This window comes from Artemia franciscana, unplaced genomic scaffold, assembly GCF_032884065.1.
Source record: "Artemia franciscana unplaced genomic scaffold, ASM3288406v1 PGA_scaffold_1180, whole genome shotgun sequence".
NCBI lineage: Eukaryota > Metazoa > Arthropoda > Branchiopoda > Anostraca > Artemiidae > Artemia > Artemia franciscana.
Genome location: NW_027062618.1, coordinates 1954750 through 1974881, shown reverse-complemented (window position 1 = coordinate 1974881; position 20132 = coordinate 1954750). Strand labels below are relative to the sequence as shown.

Here is a 20132-nt window from a genome sequence, read left to right as displayed (position 1 = left end):
AAAGGTATTTCGAACATTCACCAGTGAATGTCGACATTCACCGATGAATGTCGGCATTCGCCAATTTCGGACATTCACGGTAACATCAATATATTCTGATTTATCTATTCGTAGGTAGCGCCATTAAATGTTACCAATGCTCAAGCAGTATGGAAGAAAAAGGCGAAGACAATTGTGGAGCGTATGCTGGTTTTAGAAAGGACAAGCACATTCCTGTTGAATGCAACAGTGACGAATCTGTCACTGTTGGGACTTTTTGTGTCAAAATAACCGAACAAAGTCCCAGAGGATTCATCTGTAAGTTTCTCTTCTAAATTCTAATTTTGAAATTGAAATGTCTGTGTTAAGTCACAGTGTAAGACTGTGCCCAAAGTAGGCTGTACTAAGGTGTATTTGGATGTAAATAGGTGTAATAGGCTGTACAAAGGTGTACTTGGCGCATTTGCATGAAAGTAGGCGTAATAGGCTATACTAAGGAGTACATGGGCGCCGGCAAGGGAGGCAGCAGGCCATACCCCCTGGAAAATTGGGACTATAAAGTAATTATAAGGAAACCAAAGGAAAAGGAGCAGAATAGGAGAAAGCCACCGAAAAATGGGTTTTGCCCCATTTTCGGCTGCCTGCCAATAGATTTTGACCCTTAATAAAGAAAATTTAAGTTCTGCTTTGTTACTGATTGACCCCTTTCCAGTTTACCACAAACATGTTTTCTTTATGATTTTGTTGGAATAACACAAAAAAAAAACAATTTCTTTATAGTAATGAATGGTAAGTAAATAACTATCCTTGTCAATAACAAAAGTGTAAGAGCCTAACTATTGATAACATTCAATCAAAGAATCAGCTTTTTATGGCGATCCTTAATTTGTATTTGTTTATTAGTAATTAGTAAAGTTATTAGTGCACAAGAAAGTTCGTATAATTATAGAAAACACAATAAAACAACTTAATAAGGGGCAATCTTGGTAAAAAAAAAATATACCGTCAATTTTTGCTTGCATTGCAAGAGTACCCATGGGTTGATATAAGCTATGAAGCCACAATAATCAAAAATATTTCTCTTGAACGGAATGCAAGGAATCATTTTTCTATTTCCCTCCAGAAGGGATGCGTTTTTTTATTATTATTATCATTTTTTCCAGGAGGGATTGTTTTTGTCTAGTTTAAAAAAAATTTATTTTTTTACAGTCGAATATATTGGTTTTTGATGTTCAAAACTAGGTTAAAAATATTGAATTGAAAATTTTTATTTGATTTTCTTAATTTTTAGTTTTAATGTTTTACTTTGAACAAATTACTTTGATAATGCTTTACCTTTTTTTTAAACAATCGAGTCTAAAGGCATTAATATTTTGGTGTTTGATAACCAAGTTCAAAACTGTCGATACTGTAAAAAAAAAATCCGTCCAACGCTACGGCATTGCTCAACAGAACTGAACGCTGGGATTTTGTGTATTTTTTGTTATTAATTATTTTTTTTTCATTTTTATATACTTTTACTTTCATTGACATACTTTTTCTATTGCCTTTAGAAAAATGTTTGTCTCTAAGCTTCATTCAGTAAAAAAACACAGAAGTTTTTTGAACTGAAAGTAAGGAGCAACATTAAAACTTAAAACGAACAGAAATTGTTAGGTATGTGAGGGGGGTTGCCCCCCTCCTTAACACCTCGCTCTTTCGCTACAGTTTTTCGGCACTTTTAAAAAAGTTTCTACTAGTTCTAATTAAACAACCCTTGAGTTTCAAGAGTTGTTTTTAAAGAATTGGAACAAAATTTTAACTTTAGAGTAAGGAGTGAGGTATTGAGGAGGGGGCAACCCCCTCGTATACGTAATAATTTCTGTTCGTTTTTAGTTTTAATATTGCTTCTTACTTTCAGTTGAAAAAACTTGTTTTATTTAAATTTAATTTCTAATCGTTTTTCAAATAACGCCAGGATACCTGGCTCCACCTTCACGGAAAAATCCCCCTCCCCACAGAAATATCCTCTGGGTAATTCAATCCTGGCGAAAATTTACCATGGAGAATTGCCCTTAGGATCTCCACGCCTAAAATTAAATGGGTAAAGAGAAAGTAAGACATAGTAAGACAAAAAGCAAAACAATAGCAAACATAACAATGGCGAAATTTCATAACTTATAAACATTTCCCTAGGGATGTAGGGGGATCAGACGACTTTGGGAAAAAGTGGTGTGGGAGGGAGCCTAGTTGCCCTCCAATTTTTGATCACTTAAAAAGGGCACTAGTGCTTTTCATTTCCGTTATAATGAGCCCCCTCTCTCGGAGTTTTAGGTCCGCTGGATTGATACTCCAGTAAATAAACGCGTATCTGTGATCTTTCTTCTGGCAAAAATTACAAAATTTCACGTTTTTGCAGATATGAGCTTGAAACCTCTAAAGTAGGGTTCTTTGATATGTTGAATCCGATGGTGTGATTTTCATTAGATTCTATGCTTGGAGGGGGTCTTTCCCCCTCTTTTTCGAGAATCAGACAATTTCCTCTGGCTCGTAGCTTTTGATGGGTAAGACTATATTTGGAATCAGCATAATAAGCCAATTCTTTTGATATATCTATTGGCATCAAAATTCCTTTTTAAAAGTTTCATTACTATTGAGCCGGGTTGCTCCTTACAGTTCTTTACCACGGATTATTTGATTACTCATCAAAATCCAAACAGAGATCATTGAAATATTGATATATTTTTTTTCTGCGTTACCAAAAGTATTGTGGTCATAAAAATTTATAGTTTCATGAAATATAATTAAACAAATAGAAAATGTTTTTCAACTAAAGTAAGGAGCAAGTTTACAACTTAAAACAAGTATAAAATACTCAGTAGGGGGAATGCTCCCTTCTCAACACCTTGCTGATTAAACAAACTTTTTTAGTGTTTTTGAAAAATCTTATCTTTCCAATTGTAAATTTTCTTTTAAAATTTAAAAAGAGCTAAACTTCACAGTAAAGAGTAAGGAGCTAAGGAGGAGACAGCCTCCTTCATATAAAGAATAGTCTGTTCAAATAGCTTTCAAATCTGTTCCTTGCTTTCCTTTGAAAAGCTCTTTTTATTTAATATCTGATTGTTTTCCAGATCATACCCAGGCCTAACCAAGATATAATTTGAGTTACTAGTCCCTTAAATTCTTGCTTAATTGCTTTTAAAATGTGTAAATAATAATTGTACGTCAATCAGAACCGTACTACGTTTAAATTTGCAATATCAATTTTGGATAAAATTTTAATATACATAAAAAATTAGCGTTGAATATTAACTTTGGTAAAAAAAAATTCTTGTTAATATTACTTATAAAGAATTTCGGTTGGATGAAAAGGAGTATTATTATTTGTATGGATGGAAATTCTGTGAGACTTTTGATCATCTATATAACTGAAGCCATCACAACTTCTACAATAGGATTTTCTTATCGATAAATGCATTACATGCATTTCTTTAAATACATTAAAATACTTCATTTAAAAAGAAAAAGAAAATAGCAGAATTTAAACTAAGTTCCTTCAGTATTTGCCATCCCTAAAAAGTTTCCTGGCGGGGTAATGATGACCTGCCTTGCCTTTTCCCCCTCTGTGCTGGTAGATATGGAAAGGTAACATTTTAGCTGTATAAAGAATTAATTTAATTAATTCCTACTCCCACCCTACCTCTTTCAACATTTATCTGATACCTCATGAATATTAAGCAGTTTGTCCATTAAAATGTACTTTTTTTAGGAATCTACCCTAACCCACCTAAACAGTCACTCACCCCTGTCATTATAGCTGATACGCAATTACAGATTACCAAACGTAATTTCATTACAAATAAAGCGAATCAACTTGGTTGAATCCAGTACTGCCACCGTGTGGCATTACTGCTTTTTAAACTGGGAAGCCTAAAATATTGTTATTGATGCTTGTAAATCAATTACCTCATCAGAATTTTAAATTGATTGTAAATTCGTCCTCCTCAGGATAAAGTTTGGTGCCCTAAAATAACAAGAAAACAAGACTTTTCCTTAGCGCAATCTGTATGGTCACATAAAAAGAGCTTTAAATTTACGTTTGAATAAGCTTCCTCCCAATTATCTTGGACCTTTGTTTTGATACAATCACCACTGGGAAAAAACAAAATAAGTAACGGTGTAAATAATAAATAATAAGTAAAAATAATAAGTAAACGGTGTAAATAAAAACAAAAGCGTCGACGGTGTTTCTTCGGAAAAAAAATGCAACATTCCACACTTTGGAGATTGGAGCTTGGAACCTCTACGGTAGGGTTCTCTGATATGATGAATCTAATAAAGGAATTTTCAATAAGATTGCTTGCTTTTGGGGGTGTTTCCCCCTTTATTTCGAAAATCAGGTAATTTTTTCCAGATTTTTGGTTTTGGGGTGGTTAACAATAAATTGAAAGAATTTTATTTATTTAGAATCAACATAAAAAGCCAATACTGCCGGTATAGCAACTATCATGGGAATTCCATTTTTAGTTTTGGTGATTATTGGTCCTAGTCACTTTTTACTTTCAGTTTTTTGATCGCAAACTTTTTAATAAAATTCTCTTGTGACAAAATTTTTTTTGAACCCGTTCATTTTATATAGTTGAATAGAACAATAAAAAGAAAGAGGGTTTATTTGACAGCTGGATAGTAAGTTTAAATTTTGTTTTGCTTTCGCTATTCTATTTTTTTAATGTCTGAATATATAAGAGATTTAAGTACGAGGGGGAGAATTGTCCTGTTGTGAAAAAGGTACAATTTACATGGCCTTTATAAAATCAAAACGTGGTATCTACGCAGGCAGGATGATTTTTGAGCATCTCTACTCCTTTGGTAAACTATTCTAGGGCGTAGAAAATTGCATAAAGACAAGTCTACATCTGTCATAATCTATGGAAGCAAAAAAATCTTTTTGTAATTTTAGTTTGAATTTGATTTTCTTTCAAAATTAAATGCATAATGATTGATTATATTATTGATTAAATAAGTTGATCCCTTTACCAGGAATCCTTGTCGTTGAAAATTTACTGCTTTTTGTTTCATTTTGCGTTTAATTGTTACAGTTTAATTGCTCTTTTTCTTTGAGAGTTTCCTAAAAGTGTTAAAATAAACTTATTTCTACGAAAAAAAAATCTCCTTAAATATATTCCCTGTCCCTCAACCACCACTGATATTTTGGCATTTTGTCCCCCCCCCCTGAAATTTTTTTTACCGGAACCTTTGAAGGAGTGCTAGTGTACTAGGGTGTACTGAGGTGACCATCCGATATACCTCTGTATTTAGCTTAACAGTCAAGAAAAAACATGCGACTTGGACATTTGCAGCAAAATATCACTGAAATGATTCAAAGCCACAATGGAAAAACATAAATATTGCTAAAAAATAAAAAATCTAAAGACCTGTGGATAATACTATTTGGCTTGTTTGCATTATGTAGAATATTTGGTTGCTTTATCTGCATTCTTTCTGTTTATCATCCTTAAGCGAAAACACATGAACAAGATACAGTTTTGGAAGGTAAAAGCTCTTCCTCGCGAGTACACCCTTGGAAGTGTCTGCTTTTTTAAGAGAAAGCTCAACAATTTAAAACTTTCAGACGCTGAATATTAGTTGCAACATTTAGATATTCGTAACGGCTATGAAATGATACGCATAAATAAATGGATACGAGTTATAGTGCTTTCTTGTAGTAAAATCTCTTATATATTTCTTTTTTTTGGTGGGGGGGGGGGGTGAACAATGAGCCAAATTTTAAATTGTAAGGGTATTTCTTTGCATTCTAGGAAATATTTTTAAAATTGTTCTACCCAAGAAAGCGCATAGTGGAGATTCTATCTTCTTCTTTTTTAGTTTTAGCTTAATTCTGGTGCACTAAAACAATTTATACTTTAGCTAATATGACACGGTCTGAAAATTTGCAAATTAAGGACATTTTAGTAAAAAAATTTTGAATGTTTCAAATTTAAAGCGTACGCCTACGTTTGATTATTGACAACTGTTATTATTGATAGTTGGTACAGGTCTTTGGTTCATTTTGTTGATATTTGGACTCTTCGTGCTCTATGGATTCTATTAGACTCTATACCAAATATGTAGACGTAACCCTGGCTATATAACCCTGGCCTGTAGCTTGAGATTAACTAGTTTCACAGATACTAAGAAAAATATAAGACCAAATTTGATTTACCTCTATTATATTCACGTCGCATTTGTTCCAAGTGAAGTCAGAAACATAACTTAAAAGTTTGCAGCCAAAACGGTTTTTTACTTTCGGTTAGAGATGTATTCTCAATAAGAATCTTTCTCAGTTTCAACTTTAACTAAAAACAAGAAGAGAAAAAAAGGCCACAATAATTAAATAATTGTAAAGGCCACAATAATTATCGTTGTGCTTAAACTCTTAAGTTAATCTGATTAGCTATTAACCATTACAAGAACAATAAAATTAGATAAAAAATTTAGAGTCAAAAACTGAGAGACTATTTTGAAAGCTGTTCAGAGTAATTGACTCTACGCAACTCTTGACCTTATCAGAAACAATAAAGTTAGATCGAGAGTTAATAATAATAAAAATAATCTTTATTCATTCCCTTTGTGACACTGCAATAACATGGGTATCGTCAAACAAAAGCACAAAAAGACACAACACCAAAATACAAATGATAAGCCATCACCTCTACTTCAGGACACTGTTATTGTAACACTTGACGTAGTAGGCATGAAGGAGTTTAACAATCTTGTTGTCGAGTGTGTAGGTGGGTATTTTAACAGTTTTTTCCCTTTTTTCAGAGTTACCAACCTTGTTTTGTGTGCATGGGTCTCTGAAGTTAATAGAGGCCGGATATCTCGGTGTGTTGAGGCCTACGGGATGTCAGCTCCAAACTTCATCAGCATTTCATGCCTCCTTTCATCCAGGGCTGGGAGCTCGAGTTCACTCAAGCTTTGTTCATAGTTTTTTTTTTTTTTTATTTGGCCCAAGAATTATTTGGCAGGCTTTGTTTTGTATTTTTTCCAATTGGTTTCTGTGTTTTTCTGTAAGCGACGGGATGTCAGACAGGACAGTCGAACATTATTATGGGCATGACATAAGTTATATAGCACGAAAGAAGGAGCTGCTCTGTCATTCCAAACCTTCTGAGATTTGCGAAGGATTTTAGAAAACCAACTGCTTTTGTTGTGATCTGGGTGATGTGATCTCCAAACGAGAGATCGTCTCTTAATATGATGGCAAGTATTTTTTTTAAATTTCTTTGTTTGGAGAGGTGCAGATTCGTCTATGCTCTTCTTCTTCAGGAAGTTGACACGCATTTTACAGCTTTTTTCGAGGCTTAGCTGGACCTTCACGTGATCAGCTTGATTTTGAAGGTCTGCAGCCAGGGGTATGAGTTGACTAGGTGTTTGTGACAGGAAGTACAGCAGGCGCACATAAGAGAAACTGCGAGACTTCCAGGGTGCTGACTTCGTTGATTACAATCTCGTGATCAAATAAATCGAAAGCTTTCACGAAATCAGAAATGATTATTTCAACAAAGGCCTCAGGATTTTCTAGGTGTTCTAGTAGATCATAAAGTAATCTGACCAGATAATTCATTGTGTTGTATCCTCGACGCAAACCAAACTGCTATGGATCGATTTTGTGTTTTTCTTCTGCTAGTAGCCACTGTAAAATAAAATCTTTAAAGACTTTTGAAATGATGGGTGTCTTTGAAATTGGCTCGAGATCGGACTGTGAGGCTGGTAATGTTTTCTTTGGAATGGTGTGATAAATGCCTTTTTGAACTTAGCTGAGAAAATGCCTTCCAGTAGGAATTGGTTATACATCATATCCAATGGTGTAGCCGGAAGGGGGGAGTATGCATGTATCAGCCATATAGGAATTTCACCAGGATACGGTGCTTTCGTAATGTTTAGGTTTTCGAGTTTTTCTTGAACCTGAGAAACTGTGATGATAGGGATGGTTTCGATTGGATCATTCTGTGGCAAAGTCTTGAGGGGAGGCTGTTGGTGGCAAATATTTGAAAAGTATGCATTAATTGTTTTTGCAGTCATATTCTCTCCTTGCTGGTCCCTCAGGGTGGATTTTGACTTCTGTTGTCCTATTAGTTTCTGTACAGTTGTGTGGAACTTCCTTGGGTCACTGGCTGACAACTTAGTGAAAATTTGGTGTCCATCCAGACGCCTAGCTTGCTTTAGTAGTTTGACTGCTATGTTTCTCTTCTGTTTATATTCGTCAGAGTGTGGCTTTGTCTCATAAAGCCTGTATCGCTCTTCCATTGCCTCTTTAATTGTTGGGGTAACCCATGGTTTATTCTGTGCCCTAATTTTATCGCTTTTCAGAGAAGAATCGTTCATACTCTCGAATCGTTTGTTCATAGATGAGTTGGTCATGCTGTTTGCGTCTGTTTTCGAAAAAGACGAAACCAGTATATTCGAGTCATTCTCTGTAGCCAATTATACCTTATTCTGTAAGTAGACGGTTGGCAAACCTGGTTGGTTTGCTAGGTTTCATTATGACTTTGGCTGTAATATAACTGTTGCATGGTCACTGGTTGAGAGTCGTGCTTCCGCCGAAGGATCTAAGTAAAAATTACCAAGTGTAGTGAAGATCAAGTCAAGAATGTTTTCTTCCCGTATTTTCACTTTAGCTATTTGGTGAAGGGCTGTAGAGATTTCGATCCAGTTCAGCTTCAGGTCGTTGATTTCCCCACAAAGAAAGATTTCAGTATACGGATATTTCATTCTGATGAAGTCGCAACTTGTTGGAGGTATTCCACTAATTGTCGCTTATATGGTCCTCTTGGTGGGAAATATACTGTGGCGTATATCAATGACGACAGTTGATGAGTTAGGCCTTTTGGTCGTGCCCACAGCCACAAAACTTTGGTGTCATGGTCCTTTGGTACTGGGACATCCAAAATCCTATGGGGTATGTTTTCTTTGCCGTAGAAACCGCCACCGTGCGTAATGGGCTCTCCCGATGCGCTGCAGCGTTGGGAAAAATCCCGTCAATTGTGGTAAGTTAAGATTTATAAAATCTGAGGAAAGGAAAGTTACAAAATCGAAGGAACTCTGATTCCACTGTTTTGGGGGGATGGTCGAAGTGGCTCTAAGCAACTCTTAACCACTCTAGGAACAATAAAAATAGACAAAGAGTTAGAAACTACAGAGTCTGCTATTTTCTGACTGCTATTTTATTTTGGGAAGGTGACCAGATTCAGTGAATTAGTAAATCTCAATCATTGTTGGAGCTATAAAGCAAACTCGATAGCTCAGAATTAAAAGCCCTAGAACTTGAAAGTTTCACAAGCAAGCGAACTGCAATCAACGCTTCTGTTTGTGGGAGCCGAACTGATTAAGTGGCTTACCATCAAAGTCTAATCCAGGCAACCCAAATTTACTGATGGGCCTAATCAATGATAGTGAAAGGGAAAACAAATTGGTAAAACAAGTCATTTGAGTATGTTATATAGAAGGAAGCTCGACAAATAATTAAAAAAAATTTCAGTTCCTGATATAACTTTAAAGTTGGAGATTCTTCACAGACAACTCTCCAGTACAGCTTCTGCGCGCCTATCCCCTCACCACCGTCTTATCCGTTTTTTTCGTTGACTTTGTGTGTGTATTTGTTTTTTTCTTTGTGTTTTTTGAATTTCATTTTTTGTGTGTATCTAATGTTCATTTTTTTCTTTTTTTCCATAGTTCGTTATTTTGTGTGTTTATTTAATTTTTTGTATTAACGTAAAAAATTTCTATTGTCATTACTTTTCATTTTTTGTATGTTTTGCTTTTTTTGTGTGTATTTAATTGTTTGTACTCCACATTTTAATACTTTTATAGTGTTGTTGTGGGTAAGAAATAAATTATTATTATTATATGGGAAGAATTTTCCGTGGGGGATACGCTGGACCCCGGAGACAACAGAGTTGAATTCAGAGATTCAACCCTTCTTTTTCAGTGAAACCAACCCAAGGCTGATCGGCACTTCACTTTGCCAAAACAACACAATTTTCATGTCATACCCTCATAATTTTAATTTTTGTGTCCTTGAATTTCCTTTCTTTTCAGATTGCAGCACTGCGCGACGGGTAAGTTAGCATAAGACTTAAGATATTGTTCGCTTATTGAATTTGAAAAATGTTTTTTTTTTCTTAGTGGACAGTAAACAGTGTCAAACCGTGAAAAGAAAAGAAATTAGTCACGTCAGTCAAATCTAGAACGAACCGGAACAATTAATGAAAAAGTCAAACTCTAAACAAAAAAAGTCCTTGAATAAAAGTGGGGTTGCTGCTCTCCTATACCTCCATCCTGAACCCTTGATTTGTAGGTTCCGGCTCCCATCTGGGAGCAAAAAGAGCTATAGGATGTCTTCTGATCCGTTTTCTCACTTAAAGAGGCTCTAGGTCTCGGAACTTATTATTGAATTTAACGCCTCTCGCGACTTTCTTTGGCTTAGGTGGCGTTCAATTAACGAATTGGTTGGAAACTGTCATAGACGGCCTTGACCTTATTGGTACATTTTGAAAGTTTGCCAGAAGATCAGAAAGCTGCTGGTTCAGTTTGCTGACGAACTGGCATATGAGAGTGACATCTGGGAATCAACCGTATGGACTCATCTGGATGCTTGATAAGGCGTTTTCGCCCTCTAGAAGTAGAAGTAAATAAGCCTGGATAAGAGTATTTGTGACGAAATAAAAGTCTGTTTTTATTTATAGGGGACGGACGGTGGAGAAGTGTTCACAGAAGATGTGCATCTGTTACAGAAACAGGTGTCGTCGGAGTGTGCAATTGGGGAGTTCGTGAGGACGGTGTTTATTGGGAAGAATGCTATTGTGCTCAAGATGGCTGCAATGGAGGAACGGATCTGAAAATAGCGTTTTCGCTTGTCTCATTTCTAATATCTGTCCATATATTATTTTAAGTGATATGCTATGCAGTCTATTTTGCCATCGTTTGAGCTATTGTGACTAATCCGTCCATTTTTTATTCCGAGTGTGTAATTATCAGATCGAGGTTTGTTTAAATAAGTGTTTTGAAGATTTAATTTACTTTGTTTTCTTATGTTCTGCTTCTGTTTTTATGTGTTTTTATCTTGCGTGTTGTAAGCTTACATTGTATTTAAGGTGGTAAGCACTGTTACCCTGACTTCATTCAGAAAACAGCTCTAGTAAAGACATATGCCGAAGTTTTCAAGATGCTTAGTATGTGAATTCACTGAAGTTCTGAATATTCATGGTTGAACTTATTCAACCTTGTGCGATTTGTCGTTTGCGAAGTTTTTTTTTTCAAGCGCGGGTGTAGCTCAATGTTGAGGACTATAGTTGCAACAATATGAAACCAATCTTGTTAGAACATTTTTGCTATAATAAAAAATAAACTTGAAACATCTAGAAAATAAATAGTGGGAGTGACACTTTTCATAAAATTTTGAGCGTCATATATACTCCCAATTTTTGTTTGTTACTTTTTTCAATATTTTTGGTGTTTAAAGACCATTTCTTAAGTTTCTTGGAAGTTCATGCCATATCTAAATAGATGGCGTGGCCAACGACTCTGGAATGTTGAGAAATTCTATTTTTGAGCTTTGCACACTGTGCCAAAGGCGTTTTCAATTCCGTTGGTTCCGTTCCAAAAATTTTCCAAGATATTTTTCTTCAGAATTTAAGTTTACAAAATGATTAGTTTCCTTTATTTTTATCCACTTCTTGGTATGTCTGAACGAAGGATCGTACTGTCGTTGTCTTTGGTATAGAATGTCTCCGAGTTATCCTTTGGTGAATTTTCTTATATATATATATATATATATATATATATATATATATATATATATATATATATATATATATATATATATATATATATATACGCTCTACATTTAACTATAATTTTTTTTTTGTATAACAAACTGTTGATTCCGTTGTTTTATTCAATTTTCGCATTGTTTCTACCTGTGAAAGCAAAATTGATAAGCCAACCAGCTTTGACTGTCCTCATGTTTTTCATATTTTGTCTATTTTATGTGTCTTACTAACTTTTTACATAAATTACATTATATTCAAGGAGTTTCGAGCGTTTTTCCGTTGTTTTTTTTTAAATATATTAGATGAAAACTGCTAAGGCTTTTGAAGGTTGAAACGCTTATTTGTGAAAGTCCACGTGTCGCACAAATAAAAGATCTAACAAAGACAAGCTTCTGTTACTTCTTATGATGAGCTTTATGCTCTGCTTTCTCTTCTGAAGCTTCAACTTCCATTGAAATATACTAAAAAAAATTCTGGAAATATTATTTTCTTTAAGAACGCAAAATATCCTCATTTTAGACCTATCTTTCACACTAGTTGGAATCGACACATAATCTATCTGTCAATTTTCGAATTGCTTTGTTAGAAGAACTTTCATATAAAAAAAAATGACCAGTGTTGTCATTTGGAATAATTCATATGATCAACTTTTATTTATTATTCAAAATTAAACATTTTCTTATTATTTGCCCTTAAGTTGCCAGATCGTAGCGAAAAAAATAGTTAGCCTTGTTTGTAAGTGGCATTAATGTCGTCTGACAGTTTTCACTTTTTTGATTGCTTTCTTATACCGAACCCTTCAGAAATTTCACAAAACAGAACTGAACATATTCTAGTTCAGAATTGCCACATGAACTAATTCCTATACTCCAGGTTTCAATAACTTTCGCCACTGGTCAGGGTCGCATCCAAGATTTTTCTTTTTTCAGGGGGGGGTTATAAAAAAAAATTCGCAGGGGGGGTGCAGAAAAACATTAAAAAACGCATTAGAAATTTGTTTTGATTCATTTTTGCCAGGTTTTTACGAGTTAAACAAAGTTTCGGGGGGGGGGGGGGTAACCCCCCCTCTAGATATGGCCTTGTCATTGGTTATAAAAGTCATTTTTAACTCATGATCATATATTGATTCCATACATTAAACTTAAAAAAACAAGAGCTCGTATGGCACTTGTGACGAGGTCGAAAGAGCCAAGAGCTCATATGGTATGAGCTCTAGCAAAATTCTAAGAATCAATAGATTGCTTTAAAAGGAAAATCAGAGGCTTAATGCCGTTCGGGATTTAAAATAAGAGCTCTGAGTCACGAAGTCCTTCTACATATCAAAATTCATTAATATACGATCACCCACTCGTAAGTTAAAATACCTCTACTTTTCTAATTTTTCCTCTCCCTTCAGCCCCCCAGATGGTCGAATCGGGGAAAACGACTTGTGTAGCTCTCTGACACGCCTACCAATTTTCATCGTCCACGCACGTCCACAAGCACCAAACTCGCCAAAGCACTGAACCCCACCAAAGAGAGCGAATCCAGTCCGGTTGCGTCAATATCGTATCTACGACATTTATGTGCGTTTTCCAAGATTTCCTGTTTCCCCTTTAACTCCCCCCAGTCTCAAAATATCTGGTCGGGATTTGAAATAAGAGCTCTGAGACATGAGTTCCTTCTAAATATCAAATTTCATTACGATCCGGTCACCCGTTCTTAAGTTAAAAATACTTCATTTTTTTCTGATTTTCCAAATTAACAACCCCCAGCTCCCTCAAAGAGAACGGATCCGTACCAATTATATCAATCTCGTATCTATAACTTGTGCTTACTCTTCCCATCAAGTTTTATCCCGATCTCTTCACTCTAAGGGTTTTCCAAGATTTCCGGTTTCCAAGATTTCTGTTTCCCCCCTCCAACCCTCTATGTCCCCGGATCCGATTCGAATTGAAAATGGAGCATTTGAGACATAAGATTCTTCTGTATATCAAGTTCCATTAAGATCCGATCACTCCTTCATAAGATACCTCAATTTTCATGTTTTCCAAGAATTTCGGTTTCCCCCTCCAACTCCCTTCAGTGTCACCGGATCAGGTCGAAATTTAAAATGAGAGTTCTAAAGCACAAGACCCTTCTATCTTTAAGATCTAATCACCCGTTCGTAAGTTACAAATACCTAATTTTTTCTAAATTTTCTTAATTAATCCCCCCCCCCAACTCCACCAAAGAGAGTGGATCCGGTCCGATTATGTCAGTCACTTACCTTGGACTTGTGCTTATTCTTTCCACCAATTTTCATCCTGATCTCTCCACTTTAAGCGTTTTCCAAGATTCCCCCCCCCCTAATGATATATTATCCGGTCGGGATTTAAAACAAGAGATCTGAGTTTCGAGGTCCTTCTAAATATAAAATTCATTAAGATACGATAACTCTTTCGTAAGTCAAAAATACCTCCTTTTTTCTAATTTTTTTAGAATTAACCCTCCCCCCCAACTCCCCCAAAGAGAGCAGATCCGTTCTGTTATGTCAATCACAAATCTAGGACTTCTGCTTGTTTTCCCCCACTAAGTTTCATCCTGATCCCTCCATTCTAAGTGTTTTCCAAGATTTTAGGTTCTCTCCCCAATTTCAGCGGATCTGGTCGGGATTTAAAATAAGAGCTCTGAGAGCTCTCATCAAAGATCCCATCACCCGCTCGTAAGTTAAAAATACTTCATTTTTTTCTATTCTTTCCGAATTAACCGTAACCACCCCCCCCCCCCCCCAGATGGTCAAATCGCGAAAACGACTATTTCTAATTTAATCTGGCCGGTTCCTGATACGCCTGCCAAATTTCATCGTCCTAGCTTACCTGGAAGTGCCTAAAGTAGCAAAACCGGGACAGACAGACCGACAAAATTTGCGATTGCTACATGTCACTTGGTTAATACCAAGTGTCATAAAAACAAGAATTATGTGTTCTTCATTTACTCTTAAGTTTATAAAAACACAGTAATGAAACAGATGGACTAGTTTGTAAGTACTTCTTATCTTCCCTAGGATCAATTACTAAGGCAGAGGCTTCACCACCGAAATAAATTATCACGTATTGCAAAAACTTTTGCTAAATACTAGTGAACTCGGTATTTGAACCATTTTACCTTTTGAAAATCGAAACGGTGAGAAAACTGCAAAGTCCCTGCTGCAAAATGTTTATTTGGGTCATTGCTGCTAATCTAATAACATATTTTGCTGGTTAGACAGATTTATGTAGATTAAACAACGCTTTATAAGAAAATTTATTGTTTGGATACAACTGCATAAACCAGGGTGCAGAAAGATACGGAGATTGGTGTTGCACCCACCTGCAGTTATTCTATCGTGGTACTTTGTCTGTGCAGCAAATAAAACACATATATAGATATTCCACAAATCAGTCGGTATTGACAGTAGACAAAATTAATTTTACCGGATCTTGGAAGTCATAATTAAAATGAAATTAAAAATCTAAAAACAAGTAAAAATTTAAATTAAGGCATGTTGCTTTGGAAAAAAACATGTTTTTAACAGTCGCCTGTGATAATTAAAAGGGCGTCATAGGCTATTCCATTTTTGTAACTTTCCAGAAGAGCCAAAAACGGAAAAAAGCCAAACGGAGTGTATGTCTCTTTTTACCTTCAAAGGTCAAACAATGTAAAAGGAAAATGAAAAAAAAAAATCAAATATGATAAACTAGAGTTGTTTGAAAACAAAAATTCGATGTGACAGTCGAACAAGGCAGGAAAAATATTGTATTATATTTATACAGCCATGGTTCTGCTCTGATATAAGGTTCTAACATAATGAAATTAAAAATCTTGTGTAATCTAGGTTAAATTAACAAGAATCGCAACAGGTCAAAAGTCTTTTATTAGTAGGCTTCTATGTTTTAGTGGAATATTCTGTAATTTCAAATCAGTACACCCAGATTTAATTATATTTTAACCTTCATAAGTTCAAACTACTTTGGGGTTGAGCGTCGAAAATTTCCTTCTCTTCTTTATTACTAGAAATGTTTTACGTAGTTAAAAACATATACTTATATCTATCTCTATTCACAGTTGGGACACAGGGACACAACTACAATGGCGCGTAACGACTTACGCGCGCGGGGGGGCTTGGGGGGGCGCGAAGCGCCCCACCAACTAGGTGTTGGGGTGGCGCGAAGCGCCACCCCAACAGCTAGTATATATATATATATATATATATATATATACTAGCTGTTGGGGTATAACAGCTAGTATAACAACTAGTATAACAGCTAGTATATATATATATCTATACTAGCTGTTGGGGTGGCGCTTCGCGCCACCCCAACACCTAGTTGGTGGGGGCGCTTCGCGCCCCCCCAAGCCCCCCCGCGCGCGTAAGTCGTTACGCGCCATATTAAAAATAAGTTGTCTGTGTGTGGATCTGTGGATCAGGTGACGTCATGTTTGTTCGCATATGACGTCTGAATTATTTCACACTAATACAAAAGAAGAAAAAAACTAAAAAAGGTAAAAACTACAAAAAAAAACTAAAAAGAAAAAAAAACTAAAAAAGCTAAAAAACTAAAAAAAGGTAAAAATCTAATAACTAAAAAAAAACTGAAAAAAATAAAAAAAGGCAAAAACTACAAAAAAAATAAAAACTAATAAAAAAACTAAAAAAGCTAAAAAACTAAAAAAACTAAAAAAAGGTAAAAAACTAAAAAAAACTAAAAACTAAAAAAGAAAAAAACTAAAAAAAAGGAAAAAACTGAAAAATAAAAGAGAAAAAGAAAACTAAAAAAATATGAATAAATATATATAAAATAAGTTGTTTGTGGGTTATGTCTGTCTGTCTGTCTGTCGAGTGACGTCGTGTTTGTCCGCATATGACGTCTGAATTATTTCACATGACCGGGACACAGGGAGTATAAATGACGACCAGGACATAAGTAAAAAAAAAACTAAAAAAATGGTAAAAACTACAAAAAAACTAAAAACTAATAAAAAAACTAAAAAATCTAAAAATCTAAATAAACTAAAAAAGAAAAAAGGAAAAAATAAAGAAGAAAAACAAAACTAAAAAACGAATGTATATACAGACCGGGACACCGGGATACAAATGACGACCGGGACACAGGGAATATAAATGACGACCGGGACACAGGGACACAACTACAATGGGGACGCCGGGGGGCACAGGGGGATATAAATGACGACCGGGACACAAGGAATATAAATGACGCCCGGGACACTCAAAGAGAAATCACAGACTGGAACACCGGGACACAAATGACGACCGGGACACAGGGAATATAAATGACGACCGGGACACAGGGACATAACTACAAAGGGGACGCCGGGGTGCACAGGGGGATATATAAATGACGATGGCGACTCAGGGAATGGTCGATTAGCAATCACCATCAACAAAGCTCAAGGGCAATCATTAGAATCATGAGGTATAGATCTGAATACGGATTGTTTTCCCATGGACCATTATATGTTGCATGTTCAAGAGTCGGTAAACCTGACAATCTATTTATATGCACAGACAATGGGACAGCAAAGAATGTTGTATATTCGCAAGTTTTACGTAGTTAAAAACATATATATATATATATATATATATATATATATATATATATATATATATATATATATATATATATATATATATATATATATATACATATATATATATATATATATCTATCTATATTCACAGGTGGGACATAGGGACACAACTACAATGGCGCGTAACTAATATGGCGCGTAACGACTTACGCGCGCGGGGGGGCTTGGGGGGGGCGCGAAGCGCCCCCACCAACTAGGTGTTGGGGTGGCGCGAAGCGCCACCCCAACAGCTAGTATATATATATATATATATAAGTTGTCTGTGTGGGTCTGTTGGGTGACGTAATGTTTGTGTGTTGACTGACGTCATGTTTTCAACTGACGAAATTACAGACCGGGACATCGGGACACAAATGACGACCGGGACACCGGCACATAGGGAATATAAATGACGACCGGGACACTCGAAGAGAAAGCGACCGGGACACAAGGAATGTTCGATTAGTAATCACCATCAACAAAGCACCGGGACACAAATGACGACCGGGACACAGGGAGTATAAATGACGACCAGGACATAAGTAAAAAAAAAACTAAAAAAACTAAAAAAAGGTAAAAACTACAAAAAAAACTAAAAAGAAAAAAATGTATACAGACCGGGACACCGGGATACAAATGACGACCGGGACACAGGGAATATAAACTAACTACAACGGGGACGCCGGGGGGCACAGGGGGATATATAAATGACGACGGCGACACCGGGAATGGTCGATTAGCAATCACCATCAACAAAGCTCAAGGGCAATCATTAGAATCATGAGGTATAGATCTGAATACGGATTGTTTTCCCATGGACCATTATATGTTGCATCTTCAAGAGTCGGTAAACCTGACAATCTATTTATATGCACATGGGACAGCAAAGAATGTTGTATATTCGCAAGTTTTACGTAGTTAAAAACATATAAGTATATATATCTATCTATATTCACAGGTGGGACGTAGGGACACAACTACAACGGCGCGTAACTAATATGGCGCGTAACGACTTACGCGCGCGGGGGGGCTTGGGGGGCGAAGCGCCCCCCAACAGCTAGTTGGTGGGGGCGCTGTGCGCCCCCCCAAGCCCCCCCGCGCGCGTAAGTCGTTACGCGCCATATTAGTTACGCACCATTGTAGGTGTGTCCCTGTGTCCCACCTGTGAATATATATATATATATATATATATATATATATATATATATATATATATATATATATATATATATATATATATATATATATATATATATATATATATATATATATATATATGTTTTTAACTACATAAAACTTGCGAATATACAACGTTCTTCGCTGTCCCATTGTCTCTGCATATAAATATATTGTCAGGTTTACCGACTCTTGAACATGCAACATATAATTGTCTATGGGAAAAACAATCCGTATTCAGATCTATACCTCATGATTCTAATGATTGCCCTTGAGCTTTGTTGATGGTGATTGCTAATCGAACATTCCCTGTGTCGCCGTCGTCATTTATATATCCCCCTGTGCCCCCCGGCGTCCCCGTTATAGTTGTGTCCCTTTGTCCCGGTCGTCATTTATATTCCCTGTGTCCCGGTCGTCATTTGTGTCCCGGTGTCCAAGTCTGTAATTTCTCTTTGAGTGTCCCGGTCGTCATTCATAATCCCAGTGTCCCGGTCTGTATATACATTCGTTTTTGAATTGGTCTTTTTTTAGTTTTTTACCTTTTTTTAGTTTTTTAGTTATACCTCATGATTCTAATGATTGCCCTTGAGCTTTGTTGATGGTGATTGCTAATCGAACATTCCCTGTGTCCCCGTCGTCATTTACATATCCCCCTGTGCCCCCCGGCGTCCCCGTTATTGTTGTTTCCCTGTGTCCCAGTCGTCATTTTTGTCCCGGTGTCCCAGTCTGTAATCTCTCTTAGAGTGTCGCGGTCGTCATTTATATTCCCTGTGTCGCGGTGTCCCGGTCGTCATTTGTGTTCCGTTGTCCCGGTCTGTAATTTCTCTTTGAGTGTCCTGGTCGTCATTTATATTCCCTGTGTCCCGGTCGTCATTTGTGTCCCGGTGCTTTGTTGATGTTGATTGCTAATCGAATATTCCTTGTGTCCCGGTCGCTTTCTCTTTGAGTGTCCCGGTCGTCATTTATATTCCCTATGTCCCGGTGTCCCGGTCGTCATTTGTGCCCCGATGTCCCGGTGTGTAATTTCGTCAATCAACAAACATGACGTCAGTCGACACACAAACATGACGTTACTCGACACACACACAATCACAGACAACTTATTTTTATATATATAGAAGATATATAGATGTCCCGGTGTCCCGGTCGTCATTTGTGTCCCGATGTCCCGGTGTGTAATTTCGTCAATCAACAAACATGACGTCAGTCGACACACAAACATGACGTCACTCGACACACACACACAGACAACTTATTTATATATATATATAGATATATATATATATATATATATATATATATATATATATATATATATATATATATATATATATATATATATATATATATATATATATATATATATATATATAATATATATGTATAAATATTTATATATGTATATATATATATATATATATATATATATATATATATATATATATATATATATATATATATATATATATATATATATATATATATATATATATATATATATATATATATATATATATATATATATATATATATATATATATAGTATATATATATTTATATACATATATATTGTGA

General features: G+C 35.8%; 1 protein-coding gene across 2 annotated transcripts in view; it reads left to right on the top strand.

Annotated features, from left to right (window-relative positions):
• Positions 1 to 12054, top strand: part of LOC136041240 (uncharacterized) — a 32373-nt gene extending 20319 nt beyond the window's left edge. For both annotated transcript variants that reach the window (XM_065725842.1, XM_065725841.1), the window contains exons 3-4: positions 115 to 297; positions 10707 to 12054. In XM_065725842.1, coding sequence (XP_065581914.1) covers positions 115 to 297; positions 10707 to 10912 — 389 coding nt within the window. In that variant the 3' untranslated portion in view covers positions 10913 to 12054. The remainder of the gene's footprint in view (positions 1 to 114; positions 298 to 10706) is intronic.
• Positions 12055 to 20132: the final 8078 nt, after the last annotated feature.